The sequence below is a fragment of the Pseudophryne corroboree genome, chromosome 3 (genome assembly GCF_028390025.1).
Source record: "Pseudophryne corroboree isolate aPseCor3 chromosome 3, aPseCor3.hap2, whole genome shotgun sequence".
NCBI classification, from domain to species: Eukaryota; Metazoa; Chordata; class Amphibia; order Anura; family Myobatrachidae; genus Pseudophryne; species Pseudophryne corroboree.
Window position 1 is genome coordinate 363,097,714 of NC_086446.1, and position 23,393 is coordinate 363,121,106.

Here is a 23,393-nt window from a genome sequence, read left to right on the forward strand (position 1 = left end):
GTCTGTGGACCTAATATTTGATATATGCACTGTAATTGTGTAAATATTGCACTTTTCATATAGGGCGCAGTGTGTGGACTGGAAAATCCTTCTTTGTTTCTTTGACTGACTTTACTGTAGGTCTGTCCCCGATAGCGCCCCTGTGTGATAGGGTGTGTGTGTGTGTGTGTGTGTGTGTGTGTGTGTGTGTGTGTGTGTGTGAAAGGGTGTACAATTGTGTAACATGTCAGACATCGGGGAGGTTTCTTCTCCGGAGGAACCCATTTTAGATGCACAAGAGGGTAAGATGGTGGCCCTTCCCTCACAGAAGGAGCCGGAGTGGGTGAGAATGTTGCAGAAAAAGATGTCATCGCTTGCAAAGAAATTCTCTGAGTCTGAACAGAAGACTAAATATTGGAGGCAGTCTGTGGAGGATGCAGTGTTTACTGACCCCTCCATATCATATACTCGGGTCCCATCCAGTTCCCAGAAAAGGTCTCTGGCCCAAATAATGCAAGGGGACACAGACACAGATTCCGACACTGACGTCGACACTGGGGATTTGAGAGGGGTAGACCCCAAATTAGCCAAAAGCATACAATGTATGATAGTCGCTATAAAGGAGGTGTTGGAGTTTCCTGAAACAACACTTGTCCCAGCGGAAAAGGATTATTTTAAATTAAATAAAAAACAAGTTGTGACTTTTCCTCCTTCAAAGGATCTGAATAAGTTCTTTGAAGAATCCTGGTCTAACCCAGAGAAAAAAATTACTATTCCAAGAAGGATACGTGTAGCGTACCCCTTCCCTGAGGAAGACAGGCACAAATGGGAGACACCCCCAATGATAGACAACTCAGTTTCTCGGCTGTCTAAGAAAATTGTTTTGCCTGCCCCAGGATCAGCCTCTTTAAAAGATCCGGCTGACCGTAAATTAGAGACAACCCTAAAATCCATATGTACTGCTAATGGAACATTGCTCAGACCCACCATTGCTTGTGCGTGGGTGGGTAACACTGTGGAGAAATGGTCAGACAACTTGCTTATTAACATAGACACAGTTGACAGGGATGAAATAGTCCTAACTCTCGGCCATGTCAAAGATGCAGCAGGTTACTTAGTCGAAACTATGAAGGATTTTGGGTTGTTGAGTTCAAGATCCTCCGCTATGGTGATTTCAGCCCGAAAGGCGCTATGGATCTGCCAATGGAATGCTGATGCGAAATCTAAAAAGAATATTGAGGCACTCCCTTACAATGGAGAGGCCCTCTTTGGAGACAAGCTGGATGCCATGATTTCAACAACTACATCAGGCAAGTCAGCATTTCTGCCTTCCGCAGCTGCTCCACCTAGGAAAGAATATCATTCTCATACGATGCAGTCCTTTCGGCCCAACAAGTCCAAAAAGGCAAAAGGTACCCCCTTCTTCGCAGAAAGAGGGCGTGGAAGAGGTAGAAAACCTACAACACCATCAGGCTCGCAAGAGCAGAAGTCAACAGCTACTTCTGCTAAAACCACAGCATGACGCTGGGGCTCCCCTGCGGGAGTACGATCGGGTTGGGGCACGTCTAATGTCTTTCAGCCAGGTCTGGGTTCACTCAGATCTGGATCCTTGGGTATTACAGATAGTTTCCCAAGGTTACAAGTTGGAATTTCAAGACCTTCCCCCATGCCGATTTTTCAAATCAGCCTTACCAGTTTCTGTTCAGGACAGAACAAAAGTGCTGAACGCAAGTCAAGACAGAGTAATTTCCTTGGTTCCTGCCGTACAACAAGAACAAGGATTTTATTCAAGCCTGTTTGTAGTGCCGAAGCCGGATGGCTCGGTCAGACTGATTTTAAAACTAAAAAGTCTGAATCTTTATTTGAAAAGGTTCAAATTCAAGATGGAATCCTTGAGAGCGGTGATCTCCAGCTTGGAGGAAAAGAAATTTCTGGTGTCGGGGGACATCAAGGATGCTTACTTGCATGTTCCCATTTACCCTCCACATCAAGCATACCTCAGGTTTGTGGTTCAGGACGGTCACTACCAGTTCCAGACATTGTCATTCGGGCTCTCCACGGCTCCGAGAATTTTCACCAAGGTGATGGCGGAGATGATGGTTCTCCTTCGCAAGAAAGGAGTCAACATAATTCCTTACCTGGATGATCTCCTGATAAAAGCGAGATCCAGGGAGAAGTTGGCGCAGCACATTGCACTATCCCTGATGGTGCTTCAACAGCACGGTTGGATCATAAATCTTCCAAAATCACAATTGGAACCAAGAATGAGGTTATCTTTTCTGGGAATGATATTGGACACCGAAGTACAGAAAGTATTTCTACCAGTGGAAAAGGCTCTAGAAATCCAGAGGATGGTCAAACAAATTTTGAAACCAGCACGAGTATCGATTCATCAGTGCATACGCCTGCTGGGGAAGATGGTAGCGGCCTACGAGGCTATACAATATGGCCGATTCCACGCCAGGGTGTTCCAGTGGGACCTACTGGACAAGTGGTCAGGATCGCATCTACACATGCATCAGAGGATAATCCTGTCGACAAAAGCCAGAATTTCACTCCTGTGGTTGCTACAAAGTTCTCACCCCCTGGTGACCATAGATGCAAGCCTCCGAGGTTGGGGAGCAGTCACTCAAGGGGACAGCTTCCAAGGAAGATGGTCATGTCAAGAAGTACTCCTTCACATAAACATTCTGGATTTGAGAGCTGTGTACAACAGCCTTCATCAAGCGGCACATCTTCTTCAAGATGGTCCCATACAGATCCAGTCAGACAATGTAACGGCAGTAGCATACATAAACTGTCAGGGAGGAACGAAAAGCAGAGTGGCAATGGCAGAGGTGACAAGAATACTCCTCTGGGCAGAAAGACATGCAAGAGCTCTGTCAGCAATTTTTATTCTGGGAGTGGACAACTGGGAAGCGGACATCCTCAGCAGACACGATCTCCATCCAGGAGAATGGTGCCTCCACCCAGAAGTCTTTGCAGAGGTAACAAGTCGTAGGGACGTTCCTCAAGTAGACATGATGGCATCTCGTCTCAACAAGAAGCTTCAGAAATATTGTTCCAGGTTGAGAGACCCACAAGCAGTAGCAGTGGATGCACTGGTGACCCAGTGGGTGTTCCGGTCAGTGTATCTGTTCCCTCCACTTCCACTAATACCAAAAATTCTCAAGATTGTCAGAAGAACAAGGGTTAGGGCAATTCTCATTGCCCCAGACTGGCCAAGGCGGGCTTGGTATCCAGATCTTCAATAGTTATTGATAGAAGATCCTCGGCCTCTTCCTCTTCGCGAGGATCTGCTTCAGCAGGGGCCGTTAGTTTATCAAGACTTACCGCAGCTGCATTTGACAGCATGGCTGTTGAGCGCCAGATCCTAGCCCGTTAGGGTATTCCCAATGAAGTCATTCCCACATTTATTCTGGCCAGGAAAGGAGTAACGTCCAAGCATTACCATCATATTTGGAGGAAATATGTATCTTGGTGTGAATCCAAAAAGTCTCCTGCGGTGGAGTTTCAATTAGGACGTCTTCTCCTATTTCTACAGGCAGGTGTGGATGCTGGCTTGAGATTAGGATCTATCAAGGTCCAGATTTCTGCATTGTCCATTTTCTCTCAGAAGCAGTTGGCTTCCCTTCCTGAGGTTCAGACATTCGTGAAGGGAGTTCTGCGCATCCAACCTCTTTTTGTGCCTCCTGCGGCACCATGGGATCTTAATGTGGTGTTGCAGTTCCTTAAGTCGGACTGGTTTGAACCTCTGCAAGAGGTGGAGTTGAAGTTTCTCACTAGGAAAGTGATCATGCTGTTGGCCTTGGCTTCAGGCAGACGAGTGTCTGAATTAGGAGCTCTGTCACACAAGAGTCCCTATTTGATTTTTCATGAAGATAGGGCTGAACTGAGAACACGTCAGCACTTTCTTCCGAAGGTTGTGTCTTTCCATATCAACCAACCTGTGGTGGTGCCAGTGGCTTCTGACACCACAGCCGTTTCAAAGTCCTTGGATGTCGTGAGAGCGTTGAGGACTTATGTTGAAAGAACGGCACGGATAAGGAAAACAGAATCTTTGTTTGTCCTCTATGACCCCAACAAGATTGGGTGTCCTGCTTCTAAGCAGACTATTGTGCGCTGGATCAGAGGTACCATTCAGCACGCTCATTCCATGGCAGGATTGACGTTACCGAGTTCGGTAAAAGCCCACTCTACCAGGAGAGTGGGTTCATCCTGGGCAGCTGCCCGGGGTGTCTCGGCATTACAAATCTGACGAGCTGCTACTTGGTCAGGTGCAAACATGTTTGCTAAGTTTTACAAGTTTGACACCTTGGCTGCTGACAACCTTAAATGGTCAGTCAGTTCTGCAGGAACATTAGCACTTTCCCGCCCTTACTGGGAGCTTTGGTACATCCCCATGGTACTAAAATGGACCCCAGCATCCTCTAGGATGTAAGAGAATATAGGATTTTAATTACCTACCGGTAAATCCTTTTCTCGTAGTCCGTAGAGGATGCTGGGCACCCGCCCAGTGATCATTTTTCCTGCAAATTACGTTTTGTCTTTTTAAACAAATTCTCATGTGTTTGGATGTTTTTACAGCAGCTGCTGCTAAGTTATGCATGTTATGCATGCACGTAAGCATGGGTTATGTTAAAGGCCATGTTAGGCCGCATGTTTTTTGTATGGTGTGTGCTGGTTTGAATCTCGCCACTAGTTTAATGTAAATTCTTCTCTCAAAGTTGTTTGTCTCCTCGGGCACAGTTCCTATACTGAGGTCTGGAGGAGGGGCATAGAGGGAGGAGCCAGTTCACACTGCTAAAAAGTCTTAACCGTCTATACCCCATGGTACTAAAATGGGCCCCAGCATCCTCTACGGACTACGAGAAAAGGATTTACCGCTAGGTAATTAAAATCCTATTTTCTATGTCTCCTCCATGGCGGTGGACATTTTGTTGAGGACATGTCTATAATAATATCCTAGTTCACAGCTGCAGAGATAGGCCCACTCTCTGTCCAGGCTTGGTACTGCAGTCTCGGAAGTGGTCATTCCATATTCTTGGTCACTACTGATGACAGTTATATATTTAAAGTGTAAGATAGCATAATGCCTTTATGATAAATTAGAAATACTTCCAGTACTACATAATAATAATAATAATAATAATAATAATAATAATAATAATACTTATTATACTTATTATTATTATTATTATTATTATTATTATTTTTATTTTTTATTTATTTATTTATGTGGCAGCACTGGAGCTATATCTCATCTATCATAAAGACTTAGGAATGTATTCCCTTGGCAGTGGAATGTGTCAGATATAAATCTGTCTATTTTGCATTTTTCATCTTTGCATTAACACTGCAATTATTTAGAATACATCCCATGAGCAAACACACATATTATTAACTCATTAATTTTCATACTGCTAGTGCTATAACATGTATTTTCATTATCTGGATCCAATTATTTGTTGAAGCCTGGAGATCACTACTCTCCATATTTGCTTGTGCTATGTCTTTGACGCTAACATCCCTCGATTTTTCTGGTATTCATTTCCATAATCTGTCATCTTTTATTTCATGGCAATAGTCAAGCATGATGCACTTCACTAATTTTGGCCCTCATTCCGAGTTGTTCGCTCGCAAGCTGCTTTTAGCAGCATTGCACACGCTAAGCCGCCGCCTACTGGGAGTGAATCTTAGCTTATCAAAATTGCGAACGAAAGATTCGCAATATTTCGAAAAGACTTCTCTGTGCAGTTTCTGAGTAGCTCGAGACTTACTCTTCCAGTGCAATCAGTTCAGTGCTTGTCGTTCCTGGTTTGACGTCACAAACACACCCAGCGTTTGCCCAGACACTCCTCCGTTTCTCCAGCCACTCCCGCGTTTTTCCCAGAAACGGTAGCGTTTTTTCAAACACTCCCATAAAACGGCCTGTTTCCGCCCAGAAACACCCACTTCCTGTCAATCACATTACGAACACCAGAACAAAGAAAAAACCTCGTAATGCCGTGAGTAAAATACCTAACTGCATAGCAAATTTACTTGGCGCAGTCGCAGTGCAAACATTGCGCATGCGCAGTTAGCGGAAAATCGCTGCGATGCGAAGAAAATTACCGAGCGAACAACTCGGAATGACCACCCTTAATCCTGCTTTTGTCTGTTCTCTTTTGGTGTAAGTACATAGGCAGTACTTCTGAGATGTCTTACACTTGATTTTTTTTTTTTTTACTACGATTCAATAGGCATTATGTCTTTTAGGGCAACTGTAAGAGAAGGGTTCTTGAGATTATATACTGTGGACATGGCTTCCACCTAAAACTGCTTGTCTAGAGCTGCATCCTTTAGCATACATTTTGCTCTCTCTACTAGTGTGCGGTTTGCTCGTTCACTGAAATTGTTTTGCTCGGGAGCATAGGCAATGGTCAATTGATGCTATCTCCCATATTTTCTTAAGAATTATTCCACCTCTCTTTTGAGGTATTCTGCACCCTTATCAGATATCAGAGTTTTCAGTCTGGAACCTGTCTGATTTTCTACAAATTTCTTAAATTCTGCAGTCTTTTTCACCACTTCAGATTTCTCTCTGATGAAGTTAACGCATGTCATTTTTGTAAAGTCAACTGTAAAAGCCACAATGTATCTTTATCCACTCACTGAGCTTACTTCCATTGGACTACACATATTTTTTTGTAATATCTTAAGTGGTGCTGCAGCTCTGCTTGGGTAATGGCTAAACTTCCAGCTCTATAGCTTCTGAACACTGTCATATCCAAGGTGACCAAAACTTTTATGCCAATGTTCCAGTGACTGTGACTCACTTGTCATAATCTCTAACTGTACTGTGTATCAAGAACATACAATTGCTGACATATTGTAGCTTTGACAGTTCTTCTGTTTTGCATAATGCACTTTCCTTTACTGAAGTGAACTCTGTGACCTCTCTGTTCTAGGACACTGATGGTGATACTATTTGATCCCACTTCTGTTACATAAAGCACATATTAGATCTATGTGGCTTTTGTTCTTTACAATTTTAAAGCAGACTTTAAATTTAGTAGTTGTAAGGACATGAATGCCAACCCATATGATGACGATAGAGTCACCTTTGGTTAACGTGGTGAACCATTCGTTAATACCACTGAAATGCCTTGTTGCACCTGAATCAATGTACCATGAATCTTTTCTGTTGACCTTTTGAACCGGTCCACCTTTTGCAACTGTCAACTTTTTGACCTTTAAACCTTTGGACCCTATTGACCATAAGGTGTCAACCAATTAACTGTCTGTATAGACAGTGTCAATCCATAGTCCAGAACCTGGTTATCTTTGCTGTGTTTGCTTCCAACGTCACCAGGAAGTCAAACTCAAGCATCAAGTTCTGTAACATTGCTGTAGAAATCTCTTTTTCTGGTATTCCACAGGGAATAACATCGGGGTGTAGAGTAGGATCTTGATCTGAGGTACCAACAGGCTAAAAGCTTTGACTGTTCCCAAGATGCTCAGCGCCGCCTCCTCTATAACCCCGCCTCTGTGCACAGGAGCTCAGTTTGTAAGTTTGTGCCTGCAGTGCAGGCAGCTAACAGGCAGGGCTGCTCCAGCAGCCCTAAGAAGAGCTATTTTAAAGAAGATAGAAGACTTCAAGGGCTGCAGCAGAGGCATTCTACTGCTAGATATCATTCTGATATCTCCTGCTGCAGCTCCATCACCTCCCCCAGCGGCGCTGTATACTCCTGCATCCCTGGTTGCCGGGTACTTACAGCGGAGGCTCCGGTTCTTCACTCAGGGCACACACACTAACCGAAGTTCTCCGGGATTGTGTGGCCGCACTCAGGGAGGAGGTAAGAGGGTCCCCCAGGCGGGACCCGCTGGAAATTGCATCCGCCGCGGCCATTAGGAGGTGGGTGGCGCACGCTGGCTTGGACACTGTGGCAGTACAGAGACCCCACTAGACCACCAGGGCAAGGGCACAGGTCGGATTAGGCTATAATCCATTTTATCGGGGCCTGCAGCACCCGGTGGTGAAGTCCAGCAAGGGGATAAGGTTCTGGCCTGTATACCTTCCCCCAGCCCCTGGGCACCATTTAGAGTAAATGTTCCCGCCCTGGAGCTGCATCTCTCTGTCTCCCTCACTCACTGTCAGCGTTTGGGCACCATTACACACAGCTGCTCTGATTCTGGGACTGCTGGGTGATGCCTCCTCTGTAAAACCGCCTGCATCATCAGCGCTGTGCATTTACAGGACACTTAAGTATTCTACATGTTGTTTAGACAGTGTTAGTTAAGAACAAGTGCATACTTTAGGGTTATTTAGTACAAGTACTCTGAAATATTCATCCAGTTTTTACTGTGCATTGATATATCTGTTTATAAACTTTATATACATAGCTCTACTCAGTAATAGTATTGGTAGTCCAGTGCAGTTTTATTGTTTCCCAAACTTATCTAGGAGCTAGTGAATAATAATTGAATTGTAATAGTCTAATCAATTGGAAAATATATATACAAAGCAGCAACTCAGTCTAGCTGTGTCTGTGTTCACACAGCTCAATTAGTAGCAGCTGACTTCAGCTGCCCCAAAAAACAATGATTTACTAGTGACTTTGGGGGTCAGTCCGACCCGTTCGCTCGCTGCAGCGATTGGGTCGGATCTGCGCATGCGTCGGCACCACAGTGTACCAGCGCATGCTGGGCGGTCGAAGGCCGTCGTGTTGCAGTGATCGCCTCTGGCTGATTGACAGGCAGAGGCGGTCACTGGGTGGGAGGGGGCTGGATGGCGGCGTTAAGCCGCCATTTAGGGGGCGCGGTACGGCCAACACAGGCAAGGCCGGCCCATTGGGGGGGGGCTGGCTGCAGCAGCTGTGTGATGTCACACGCAGCCGCTGAAACCTGGGCAGGGAGGAGGTTCTACCGGCCAGCCACAGGAGCTGCGCTGGCCGGGAGTTACTCCTGAAATGCAAAAGCATTGTGCTGTGCGATGCTTTTGCATTTCTGCTGTGGGTGGGGAGGGGGGGAGGGGCGGCACTGACATGCGGAGCGGACTAGCCCTGTGCTGGGCGTCCCCCCGCATGTCTGAGTACCTAATCGCAGCTGTACTAAATTTAGCACAGCTACGATCAACTCGGAATGACCCACCTTAGGCGCTATTAATACAGGTGCATGAAATGACTAGAGACCACATCAATGTAATAGAAATGTGTATATAAAAAAATTCTATATGTAAGCATTAAAAAGCATTAAAAAACTTATATATAAACAAACCTTTAATATCACTTAAAACCTTGGAGCTACAATTCATTGAATGAGGACATACTTATACATTGGCCAATATTTACTAAAAATCCGAGTTTGTCCGTTTTGTGTTTTTTTTTCTAAGTCCCAACACGGGAATTCACTAAGCACCAATCTCGGCAGTGTTTGGACTATTCGTAATGGTTTGATTTGCAAAGTTCAGAAATACGAATGAATAGACCATCGGTCAAACGCGACTGTTATTTCATACAACACGGGTATTTACTATTCATTCGTATTTGGGTGTTAGTCTCTGAGTGCTCAAGTGCGGGTGTATTTTTTTGCGAATCGTTAAAAAAAGCAGCAAAAAAATAGACCTGCTTTTTCCAGTCGAGTTTGGATAACCATGCACGGATCAGTGAGATCTGTGCATGGTTATCTATGGGAAAGGGTCTGTTTACTGTAAAAACTGGGGGAAAAATTTGCGTGGGGTCCCCCCTCCTAAGCATAACCAGCCTCGGGCTTTTTGAGCCGGTCCTGGTTGAAAAAATATGGGGGGAAAAATGACAGGGGTTCCCCCATATTTGATCAACCAGCACCGGGCTCTGCACCTGGTACTGGTGCCAAAAATGCGGGGGACAAAAAGCGTAGGGGTCCCCCGTATTTTTGGAACCAGCACCGGGCTCCACTAGTCAGAGAGATAATGCCACAGCCAGGGGACACTTTTATTGTGGTCCTGGCGGCCCTGGCATTACATCCCCAACTAGTCACCCCTGGCCCGGGTACCCTGGAGGAGTGGGAACCCCTTAAATCAAGGGGTCCCCCCCTCCAGCCACCCAAGGGCCAGGGGTCAAGCCCGAGGCTGTCCCCCCCATCCAAGGGCGGCGGATGGGGGGCTGATAGCCAAGTGTAAAAAAATCAGAATATTGTTTTTAGTAGCAGTACTACAAGTCCCAGCAAGCCTCCCCTGCAAGCTGGTACTTGGAGAACCACAAGTACCAGCATGCAGTGGAAAACCGGGCCCGCTGGTACCTGTAGTACTACTACTAAAAAAATACCCAACAAAATACAGGACACACACACCGTGACAGTAAAAGTTTATTACATACATGCACACCTCCATACATACATACTTACCTATGTTCACACGAGGCTCGGTCCTCTTCTCCATGTAGAATCCTCGGGGTACCTGTGGAAAAATTATACTCACATAATCCAGTGTATCTTCTGTTCTTTGTCTAATCCACGTACTTGGCAAAAAAACAAACCGGAAACCCGACCACGAACTGAAAGGGGACCCATGTTTACACATGGGACCCCTTTCCCCGACTGCCAGGACCCCCCCTGACTCCTGTCAAAGAGGGTCCCTTCAGCCAATCAGGGAGCGCCACGGCGTGGCACTCTCCTGATTGGCTATGCGCTCCTGTAGTGTCAGTGAGGCTGCACACGGCAGAGATACAATGTTGCGCCTATGCGCTCCATTGTATCCAATGGTGGGAACTTTGCGGTCAGCGGTGAGGTTGTTTTTTGTCAACCGCTGACCGCAAAGTTCCCACCATTGGATACAATGGAGCGCATAGGTGCTACATTGTATCTCTGCCGTGTGCAGCCTCACTGACACTACAGGAGCGCACAGCCAATCAGGAGAGTGCCACGACGTGGCGCTCCTTGATTGGCTGAAGGGACCCTCTTTGACAGGAGTCAGGGGGGGTCCTGGCAGTCGGGGAAAGGGGTCCCATGTGTAAACATGGGTCCCCTTTCAGTGCGTGGTCGGGTTTCCGGTTTGTTTTTTTGCCAAGTATGTGGATTTGACAAAGAACAGAAGATACACTGGATTATGTGAGTATAACTTTTTCCACAGGAACCCCGAGGATTCTACATGGAGAAGAGGACCGAGCGTCGTGTGAACATAGGTAAGTATGTATGTATGGAGATGTGCATGTATGTAATAAACTTTTACTGTCACGGTGTGTGTGTCCTGTTTTTTGTTGGGTATTTTTTTAGTAGTAGTACTACAGGTACCAGCAGTCCCGGTTTTCCACTGCATGCTGGTACTTGTGGTTCTCCAAGTACCAGCTTGCGGGGGAGGCTTGCTGGGACTTGTAGTACTGCTACTAAAAACAATATTCTGATTTTTTTACACTTGGCTATCAGCCCCCCATCCGCCGCCCTTGGATGGGGGGACAGCCTCGGGCTTGACCCCTGGCCCTTGGGTGGCTGGAGGGGGGGACCCCTTGATTTAAGGGGTTCCCACTCCTCCAGGGTACCCCGGCCAGGGGTGACTAGTTGGGGATGTAATGCCAGGGCCGCCAGGACCACAATAAAAGTGTCCCCCGGCTGTGGCATTATCTCTATGACTAGTGGAGCCCGGTGCTGGTTCCAAAAATACGGGGGACCCCTACGCTTTTTGTCCTCCATATTTTTGGCACCAGGACCAGGCGCAGAGCCCGGTGCTGGTTGATCAAATATGGGGGAACCCCTGTCATTTTCCCCCCCATATTTTTTCAACCAGGACCGGCTCAAAGAGCCCGAGGCTGGTTATGCTTAGAAGGGGGGACCCCACGCAATTTTTTTCAGATTTAAAAACAATTAAAACACCTTTTTAAGGTACACAATGTAGCCCTGCACGGATCTCACAGATCCGGCCGGGATTCCTTGTGTTTTGTCAGGCAGTGTTTTACTCATCACTCCCGTAAAACACTGCCTGACATTACGAATCACATCGACATCGGAAAATACGATTTTGGAAAAGTCGGCAGCTTAGTGAATGACCGTATCAGGATTCAAAAAGTTGCAGTAAAATGCACTCGATACCATTCGAGATCAAACACCCTTAAAAACGTCAAAAACACAAATCTTTGTAAATATACCCCATTGTGTCTGGATTGCATACATAAATAATTTTTTTAAATACACATTTCTATTACATTGATGTGGTCTCTAGTCATTTCATGCACCTGTATTAATAGTAGTGATGAGCGGGTTCGGTTCCTCGGAATCCGAACCCCCCCCCCCCGAACTTCACCCATTTTACACGGTTCCGAGGCAGACTCGGATCCTCCCGCCTTGCTCGGTTAACCCGAGCACGCCCGAACGTCATCATCGCGCTGTCGGATTCTCGCGAGATTCGTATTCTATATAAGGAGCCGCGCGTCGCCGCCATTTTCACTCGTGCTTTGGTGATGATAACGAGAGGACGTGTCAGCGTCCTCTCAGTTCTTTCTTTGTACAGTGTGCTGCAAATATCTGTGCTCTGTGTTCTGCAAATATCTGTGCTCAGTGTGCTGCAAATATATGTGCTCAGTGTGCTGCAAATATCTACGTTCTCTGCTTGGAATACGCTCCATATCTGTGCTGCATTGTAGGAGGACAGTGCAGAATTTTGCTGACCACCAGTTTATATAGCAGTGCGGTACAGTAGTCCACTGCTCTACCTACCTCTGTGTCGTCAAGTATACTATCCATCCATACCTGTGGATTTTAGTTGTGTGTAGTACACATAGTAGGAGGACAGTGCAGAATTTTGCTGACCACCAGTATATAATCTATAGCAGTACGGTACAGTAGTCCACTGCACTACCTACCTCTGTGTCGTCAAGCATACTATCCATCCATACCTGTGGTGCATTTTAGTTGTGTGCAGAATATATAGTAGGAGGACAGTGCAGAATTTTGCTGACCACCAGTTTATATAGCAGTGCGGTACAGTAGTCCACTGCTCTACCTACCTCTGTGTCGTCAAGTATACTATCCATCCATACCTGTGGTGCATTTTAGTTGTGTGCAGTATATATAGTAGGAGGACAGTGCAGAATTTTGCTGACCACCAGTATATAATCTATAGCAGTACGGTACAGTAGTCCACTGCTCTACCTACCTCTGTGTCGTCAAGTATACTATCCATCCATACCTGTGGTGCATTTTAGTTTTGTGCAGTATATATAGTAGGAGGACAGTGCAGAATTTTGCTGACCACCAGTATATAATCTATAGCAGTACGGTACAGTAGTCCACTTCTCTACCTACCTCTGTGTCATCAAGTATACTATCCATCCATACCTGTGGTGCATTTTAGTTGTGTGCAGTATATATAGTAGGAGGACAGTGCAGAATTTTGCTGACTACCAGTATATAATCTATAGCAGTACGGTACAGTAGTCCACTGCTCTACCTACCTCTGTGTCGTCAAGTATACTATCCATCCATACCTGTGGTGCATTTTAGTTGTGTGCAGTATATATAGTAGAAGGACAGTGCAGAATTTTGCTGACCACCAGTTTATAATCTATAGCAGTACGGTACAGTACTCTACTGCTCTACCTACCTCTGTGTCGTCAAGCATACTATCCATCCATACCTGTGGTGCATTTTAGTTGTGTGCAGTATATATAGTAGGAGGACAGTGCAGAATTTTGCTGACCACCAGTTTATAATCTATAGCAGTACGGTACAGAAGTCCACTGCTCTACCTACCTCTGTGTCGTCAAGTATACTATCCATCCATACCTGTGGTGCATTTTAGTTGTGTGCAGTATATAAAGTAGGAGGACAGTGCAGAATTTTGCTGACCACCAGTTTATAATCTATAGCAGTACGGTACAGTAGTCCACTGCTCTACCTACCTCTGTGTCATCAAGTATACTATCCATCCGTACCTGTGGTGCATTTAAGTTGTGTGCAGTATATAAAGTAGGAGGACAGTGCAGAATTTTGCTGACCACCAGTTAATATAGCAGTGCGGTACAGTAGTCCACTGCTCTACCTACCTCTGTGTTGTCAAGTATACTATCCATCCATACCTGTGGTGCATTTTAGTTGAGTGCAGTATATATAGTAGGAGGACAGTGCAGAATTTTGCTGACTACCAGTATATAATCTATAGCAGTACGGTGCAGTAGTCCACTGCTCTACCTACCTCTGTGTCGTCAAGTATACTATCCATCCTTACCTGTGGTGCATTTTAGTTGTATGCAGTATATATAGTAGGAGGACAGTGCAGAATTTTGCTGACCACCAGTATATAATCTATAGCAGTACGGTACAGTAGTCCACTGCTCTACCTACCTCTGTGTCGTCAAGTATACTATCCATCCATACCTGTGGTGCATTTTAGTTGTGTGCAGTATATATAGTAGGAGGACAGTGTAGAATTTTGCTGACCACCAGTATATAATCTATAGCAGTACGGTACAGTAGTCCACTGCTCTACCTACCTCTGTGTCGTCAAGCATACTATGCATCCATACCTGTGGTGCATTTTAGTTGTGTGCAGTATATATAGTAGGAGGACAGTGCAGAATTTTGCTGACCACCAGTATATAATCTATAGCAGTACGGTGCAGTAGTCCACTGCTCTACCTACCTCTGTGTCGTCAAGTATACTATCCATCCATACCTATGGTGCATTTTAGTTGTGTGCAGTATATATAGTAGGAAGACAGTGTAGAATTTTGCTGACCACCAGTATATAATATAAAGCAGTACTGTGCAGTAGTCCACTGCTCTACCTACCTGTGTCGTCAAGTATACTATCCATACATACCTATGGTGCATTTTAGTTGTGTGCAGTATATATAGTAGGAGGACAGTGCAGAATTTTGCTGACCACCAGTATATAATATATAGCAGTACGGTGCAGTAGTCCACTGCTCTACCTACCTCTGTGTCGTCAACTATACTATCCATCCATACCTGTGGTGCATTATAGTTGTGTGCAGTATATATAGTAGGAGTACAGTGCAGAATTTTGCTGACCACCAGTATATAATCTATAGCAGTACAGTGCAGTAGTCCACTGCTCTACCTACCTCTGTGTCGTCAAGTATACTATCCATCCATACCTGTGGTGCATTTTAGTTGTGTACATTATATATAGTAGGAGGACAGTGCAGAATTTTACTGACCACCAGTATATAATCTATAGCAGTACGGTGCAGTTGTCCACTGCTCTACCTACCTCTGTGTCGTCAAGTATACTATCCATCCATACCTGTGGTGCATTTTAGTTGTGTGCAGTATATATAGTAGGAGGACAGTGCAGGATTTTGCTGACCACCAGTATATAATCTATAGCAGTACGGTACAGTAGTCCACTGCTCTACCTACCTCTGTGTCGTCAAGTATACTATCCATACATACCTATGGTGCATTTTAGTTGTGTGCAGTATATATAGTAGGAGGACAGTGCAGAATTTTGCTGACCACCAGTATATAATCTATAGCAGTACGGTACAGTAGTCCACTGCTCTACCTACCTCTGTGTCGTCAAGTATACTATCCATCCATACCTGTGGTGCATTTTAGTTGAGTGCAGTATATATAGTAGGACAGTGCAGAATTTTGCTGACCACCAGTAAATAATCTATAGCAGTACGGTACAGTAGTCCACTGCTCTACCTCCCTCTGTGTCGTCAAGTATACTATCCATCCATACCTATGGTGCATATTATTTGTGTGCAGTATATATATTAGGAAAACAGTGCAGAATTTTGCTGACCACCAGTATATAATATATAGCAGTACTGTGCAGTAGATGTGTGCAGTATATATAGTAGGAGGACAGTGCAGGATTTTGCTGACCACCAGTATATAATCTAGAGCAGTACGGTACAGTAGTCCACTGCTCTACCTACCCCTGTGTCGTCAAGTATACTATCCATACATACCTGTGGTGCATTTTAGTTGTGTGCAGTATATATAGTAGGACAGTGCAGAATTTTGCTGACCACCAGTAAATAATCTATAGCAGTACGGTACAGTCGTCCACTGCTCTACCTCCCTCTGTGTCGTCAAGTATACTATCCATCCATACCTGTGGTGCATTTTAGTTGAGTGCAGTAACTATATATAGTAGGAGGACAGTGCAGAATTTTGCTGACAACCAGTATATAATCTATAGCAGTACGGTACAGTAGTCCACTGCTCTACCTACCTCTGTGTCATCAAGTATACTATCCATCCGTACCTGTGGTGCATTTAAGTTGTGTGCAATATATATAGTAGGAGGACAGTGCAGAATTTTGCTGACCACCAGTTAATATAGCAGTGCGGTACAGTAGTCCACTTCTCTACCTACCTCTGTGTTGTCAAGTATATTATCCATCCATACCTGTGGTGCATTTTAGTTGAGTGCAGTATATATAGTAGGAGGACAGTGCAGAATTTTGCTGACTACCAGTATATAATCTATAGCAGTACGGTGCAGTAGTCCACTGCTCTACCTACCTCTGTGTCGTCAAGTATACTATCCATCCTTACCTGTGGTGCATTTTAGTTGTGTGCAGTATATATAGTAGGAGGACAGTGCAGAATTTTGCTGACCACCAGTATATAATCTATAGCAGTACGGTACAGTAGTCCACTGCTCTACCTACCTCTGTGTCGTCAAGTATACTATCCATCCATACCTGTGGTGCATTTTAGTTGTGTGCAGTATATATAGTAGGACAGTGCAGAATTTTGCTGACCACCAGTATATAATCTATAGCAGTACGGTACAGTAGTCCACTGCTCTACCTACCTCTGTGTCGTCAAGTATACTATCCATCCATACCTGTGGTGCATTTTAGTTGTGTGCAGTATATATAGTAGGAGGACAGTGTAGAATTTTGCTGACCACCAGTATATAATCTATAGCAGTACGGTACAGTAGTCCACTGCTCTACCTACCTCTGTGTCGTCAAGCATACTATGCATCCATACCTGTGGTGCATTTTAGTTGTGTGCAGTATATATAGTAGGAGGACAGTGCAGAATTTTGCTGACCACCAGTATATAATATATAGCAGTACGGTGCAGTAGTCCACTGCTCTACCTACCTCTGTGTCGTCAACTATAATATCCATCCATACCTGTGGTGCATTATAGTTGTGTGCAGTATATATAGTAGGAGGACAGTGCAGAATTTTGCTGACCACCAGTATATAATCTATAGCAGTACGGTACAGTAGTCCACTGCTCTACCTACCTCTGTGTCGTCAACTATACTATCCATCCATACCTATGGTGCATTTTAGTTGTGTGCAGTATATATAGTAGGAGGACAGTGCAGAATTTTGCTGACCACCAGTATATAATATATAGCAGTACGGTGCAGTAGTCCACTGCTCTACCTACCTCTGTGTCGTCAACTATACTATCCATCCATACCTGTGGTGCATTATAGTTGTGTGCAGTATATATAGTAGGAGTACAGTGCAGAATTTTGCTGACCACCAGTATATAATATATAGCAGTACGGTGCAGTAGTCCACTGCTCTACCTACCTCTGTGTCGTCAACTATACTATCCATCCATACCTGTGGTGCATTTTAGTTGTGTGCAGTATATATAGTAGGAGGAAAGTGCAGAATTTTGCTGACCACCAGTATATAATCTATAGCAGTACGGTACAGTAGTCCACTGCTCTACCTACCTGTGTCGTCAAGTATACTATCCATACATACCTATGGTGCATTTTAGTTGTGTGCAGTATATATAGTAGGAGGACAGTGCAGAATTTTGCTGACCACCAGTATATAATATATAGCAGTACGGTGCAGTAGTCCACTGCTCTACCTACCTCTGTGTTGTCAACTATACTATCCATCCATACCTGTGGTGCATTATAGTTGTGTGCAGTATATATAGTAGGAGTACAGTGCAGAATTTTGCTAACCACCAGTATATAATCTATAGCAGTACAGTGCAGTTGTCCACTGCTCTACCTACCTCTGTGTCGTCAAGTATACTATCCATCCATACCTGTGGTGCATTTTAGTTGTGTGCAGTATATATAGTAGGAGGACAGTGCAGGATTTTGCTGACCACCAGTATATAATCTATAGCAGTACGGTACAGTAGTCCACTGCTCTACCTACCTCTGTGTCGTCAAGTATACTATCCATACATACCTATGGTGCATTTTAGTTGTGTGCAGTATATATAGTAGGAGGACAGTGCAGAATTTTGCTGACCACCAGTATATAATCTATAGCAGTACGGTACAGTAGTCCACTGCTCTACCTACCTCTGTGTCGTCAAGTATACTATCCATCCATACCTGTGGTGCATTTTAGTTAAGTGCAGTATATATAGTAGGACAGTGCAGAATTTTGCTGACCACCAGTAAATAATCTATAGCAGTACGGTACAGTAGTCCACTGCTCTACCTCCCTCTGTGTCGTCAAGTATACTATCCATCCATACCTATGGTGCATATTAGTTGTGTGCAGTATATATATTAGGAAGACAGTGCAGAATTTTGCTGACCACCAGTATATAATATATAGCAGTACTGTGCAGTAGATGTGTGCAGTATATATAGTAGGAGGACAGTGCAGGATTTTGCTGACTACCAGTATATAATCTATAGCAGTACGGTACAGTAGTCCACTGCTCTACCTACCCCTGTGTCGTCAAGTATACTATCCATACATACCTGTGGTGCATTTTAGTTGTGTGCAGTATATATAGTAGGACAGTGCAGAATTTTGCTGACCACCAGTAAATAATCTATAGCAGTACGGTACAGTCGTCCACTGCTCTACCTCCCTCTGTGTCGTCAAGTATACTATCCATCCATACCTGTGGTGCATTTTAGTTGAGTGCAGTATATATAGTAGGAGGACAGTGCAGAATTTTGCTGACCACCAGTATATAATCTATAGCAGTACGGTGCAGTTGTCCACTGCTCTACCTACCTCTGTGTCGTCAAGTATACTATCCATACATACCTGTGGTGCATTTTAGTTGTGTGCAGTATATATAGTAGGAGGACAGTGCAGAATTTTGCTGACTACCAGTATATAATCTATAGCAGTACGGTACAGTAGTCCACTGCTCTACCTACCTCTGTGTCGTCAAGTATACTATCCATCCATACCTGTGGTGCATTTTAGTTGTGTGCAGTATATATAGTAGAAGGACAGTGCAGAATTTTGCTGACCACCAGTATATAATCTATAGCAGTACGGTACAGTAGTCCACTGCTCTACCTACCTCTGTGTCGTCAAGTATACTATCCATACATACCTGTGGTGCATTTTAGTTGTGTGCAGTATATAAAGTAGGAGGACAGTGCAGAATTTTACTGACCACCAGTTTATAATCTATAGCAGTACGGTACAGTAGTCCACTGCTCTACCTACCTCTGTGTCATCAAGTATACTATCCATCCGTACCTGTGGTGCATTTAAGTTGTGTGCAGTATATAAAGTAGGAGGACAGTGCAGAATTTTGCTGACCACCAGTTAATATAGCAGTGCGGTACAGTAGTCCACTGCTCTACCTACCTCTGTGTTGTCAAGTATACTATCCATCCATACCTGTGGTGCATTTTAGTTGAGTGCAGTATATATAGTAGGAGGACAGTGCAGAATTTTGCTGACTACCAGTATATAATCTATAGCAGTACGGTGCAGTAGTCCACTGCTCTACCTACCTCTGTGTCGTCAAGTATACTATCCATCCTTACCTGTGGTGCATTTTAGTTGTATGCAGTATATATAGTAGGAGGACAGTGCAGAATTTTGCTGACCACCAGTATATAATCTATAGCAGTACGGTACAGTAGTCCACTGCTCTACCTACCTCTGTGTCGTCAAGTATACTATCCATCCATACCTGTGGTGCATTTTAGTTGTGTGCAGTATATATAGTAGGAGGACAGTGTAGAATTTTGCTGACCACCAGTATATAATCTATAGCAGTACGGTACAGTAGTCCACTGCTCTACCTACCTCTGTGTCGTCAAGCATACTATGCATCCATACCTGTGGTGCATTTTAGTTGTGTGCAGTATATATAGTAGGAGGACAGTGCAGAATTTTGCTGACCACCAGTATATAATCTATAGCAGTACGGTGCAGTAGTCCACTGCTCTACCTACCTCTGTGTCGTCAAGTATACTATCCATCCATACCTATGGTGCATTTTAGTTGTGTGCAGTATATATAGTAGGAAGACAGTGTAGAATTTTGCTGACCACCAGTATATAATATAAAGCAGTACTGTGCAGTAGTCCACTGCTCTACCTACCTGTGTCGTCAAGTATACTATCCATACATACCTATGGTGCATTTTAGTTGTGTGCAGTATATATAGTAGGAGGACAGTGCAGAATTTTGCTGACCACCAGTATATAATATATAGCAGTACGGTGCAGTAGTCCACTGCTCTACCTACCTCTGTGTCGTCAAGTATACTATCCATCCATACCTATGGTGCATTTTAGTTGTGTGCAGTATATATAGTAGGAAGACAGTGTAGAATTTTGCTGACCACCAGTATATAATATAAAGCAGTACTGTGCAGTAGTCCACTGCTCTACCTACCTGTGTCGTCAAGTATACTATCCATACATACCTATGGTGCATTTTAGTTGTGTGCAGTATATATAGTAGGAGTACAGTGCAGAATTTTGCTGACCACCAGTATATAATCTATAGCAGTACAGTGCAGTAGTCCACTGCTCTACCTACCTCTGTGTCGTCAAGTATACTATCCATCCATACCTGTGGTGCATTTTAGTTGTGTACAGTATATATAGTATGAGGACAGTGCAGAATTTTGCTGACCACCAGTATATAATCTATAGCAGTACGGTGCAGTTGTCCACTGCTCTACCTACCTCTGTGTCGTCAAGTATACTATCCATCCATACCTGTGGTGCATTTTAGTTGTGTGCAGTATATATAGTAGGAGGACAGTGCAGGATTTTGCTGACCACCAGTATATAATCTATAGCAGTACGGTACAGTAGTCCACTGCTCTACCTACCTCTGTGTCGTCAAGTATACTATCCATCCATACCTGTGGTGCATTTTAGTTGTGTACAGTATATATAGTAGGAGGACAGTGCAGAATTTTGCTGACCACCAGTATATAATCTATAGCAGTACGGTGCAGTTGTCCACTGCTCTACCTACCTCTGTGTCGTCAAGTATACTATCCATCCATACCTGTGGTGCATTTTAGTTGTGTGCAGTATATATAGTAGGAGGACAGTGCAGGATTTTGCTGACCACCAGTATATAATATATAGCAGTACGGTACAGTAGTCCACTGCTCTACCTACCTCTGTGTCGTCAAGTATACTATCCATACATACCTATGGTGCATTTTAGTTGTGTGCAGTATATATAGTAGGAGGACAGTGCAGAATTTTGCTGACCACCAGTATATAATCTATAGCAGTACGGTACAGTAGTCCACTGCTCTACCTACCTCTGTGTCGTCAAGTATACTATCCATCCATACCTGTGGTGCATTTTAGTTGAGTGCAGTATATATAGTAGGACAGTGCAGAATTTTGCTGACCACCAGTAAATAATCTATAGCAGTACGGTACAGTAGTCCACTGCTCTACCTCCCTCTGTGTCGTCAAGTATACTATCCATCCATACCTATGGTGCATATTAGTTGTGTGCAGTATATATATTAGGAAAACAGTGCAGAATTTTGCTGACCACCAGTATATAATATATAGCAGTACTGTGCAGTAGATGTGTGCAGTATATATAGTAGGAGGACAGTGCAGGATTTTGCTGACCACCAGTATATAATCTATAGCAGTACGGTACAGTAGTCCACTGCTCTACCTACCCCTGTGTCGTCAAGTATACTATCCATACATACCTGTGGTGCATTTTAGTTGTGTGCAGTATATATAGTAGGACAGTGCAGAATTTTGCTGACCACCAGTAAATAATCTATAGCAGTACGGTACAGTCGTCCACTGCTCTACCTCCCTCTGTGTCGTCAAGTATACTATCCATCCATACCTGTGGTGCATTTTAGTTGAGTGCAGTATATATAGTAGGAGGACAGTGCAGAATTTTGCTGACAACCAGTATATAATCTATAGCAGTACGGTACAGTAGTCCACTGCTCTACCTACCTCTGTGTCATCAAGTATACTATCCATCCGTACCTGTGGTGCATTTAAGTTGTGTGCAATATATATAGTAGGAGGACAGTGCAGAATTTTGCTGACCACCAGTTAATATAGCAGTGCGGTACAGTAGTCCACTGCTCTACCTACCTCTGTGTTGTCAAGTATATTATCCATCCATACCTGTGGTGCATTTTAGTTGAGTGCAGTATATATAGTAGGAGGACAGTGCAGAATTTTGCTGACTACCAGTATATAATCTATAGCAGTACGGTGCAGTAGTCCACTGCTCTACCTACCTCTGTGTCGTCAAGTATACTATCCATCCTTACCTGTGGTGCATTTTAGTTGTGTGCAGTATATATAGTAGGAGGACAGTGCAGAATTTTGCTGACCACCAGTATATAATCTATAGCAGTACGGTACAGTAGTCCACTGCTCTACCTACCTCTGTGTCGTCAAGTATACTATCCATCCATACCTGTGGTGCATTTTAGTTGTGTGCAGTATATATAGTAGGACAGTGCAGAATTTTGCTGACCACCAGTATATAATCTATAGCAGTACGGTACAGTAGTCCACTGCTCTACCTACCTCTGTGTCGTCAAGTATACTATCCATCCATACCTGTGGTGCATTTTAGTTGTGTGCAGTATATATAGTAGGAGGACAGTGTAGAATTTTGCTGACCACCAGTATATAATCTATAGCAGTACGGTACAGTAGTCCACTGCTCTACCTACCTCTGTGTCGTCAAGCATACTATGCATCCATACCTGTGGTGCATTTTAGTTGTGTGCAGTATATATAGTAGGAGGACAGTGCAGAATTTTGCTGACCACCAGTATATAATCTATAGCAGTACGGTACAGTAGTCCACTGCTCTACCTACCTCTGTGTCGTCAAGTATACTATCCATCCATACCTATGGTGCATTTTAGTTGTGTGCAGTATATATAGTAGGAAGACAGTGCAGAATTTTGCTGACCACCAGTATATAATATATAGCAGTACGGTGCAGTAGTCCACTGCTCTACCTACCTCTGTGTCGTCAACTATACTATCCATCCATACCTGTGGTGCATTATAGTTGTGTGCAGTATATATAGTAGGAGGACAGTGCAGAATTTTGCTGACCACCAGTATATAATCTATAGCAGTACGGTACAGTAGTCCACTGCTCTACCTACCTCTGTGTCGTCAAGTATACTATCCATCCATACCTATGGTGCATTTTAGTTGTGTGCAGTATATATAGTAGGAAGACAGTGCAGAATTTTGCTGACCACCAGTATATAATATATAGCAGTACGGT

General features: G+C 44.1%; 1 protein-coding gene across 1 annotated transcript in view; it reads left to right on the forward strand.

The window, feature by feature from the left end:
• The first annotated feature begins 1,105 nt into the window (after positions 1-1,105).
• Positions 1,106-23,393, forward strand: part of LOC135057278 (NXPE family member 1-like) — a 283,743-nt gene continuing 261,455 nt past the window's right edge. Inside the window, exons 1-2 of the mRNA XM_063963169.1 lie at positions 1,106-1,293; positions 1,850-1,981. Of these exons, the coding sequence (XP_063819239.1) occupies positions 1,106-1,293; positions 1,850-1,981 (320 nt within the window). The remainder of the gene's footprint in view (positions 1,294-1,849; positions 1,982-23,393) is intronic.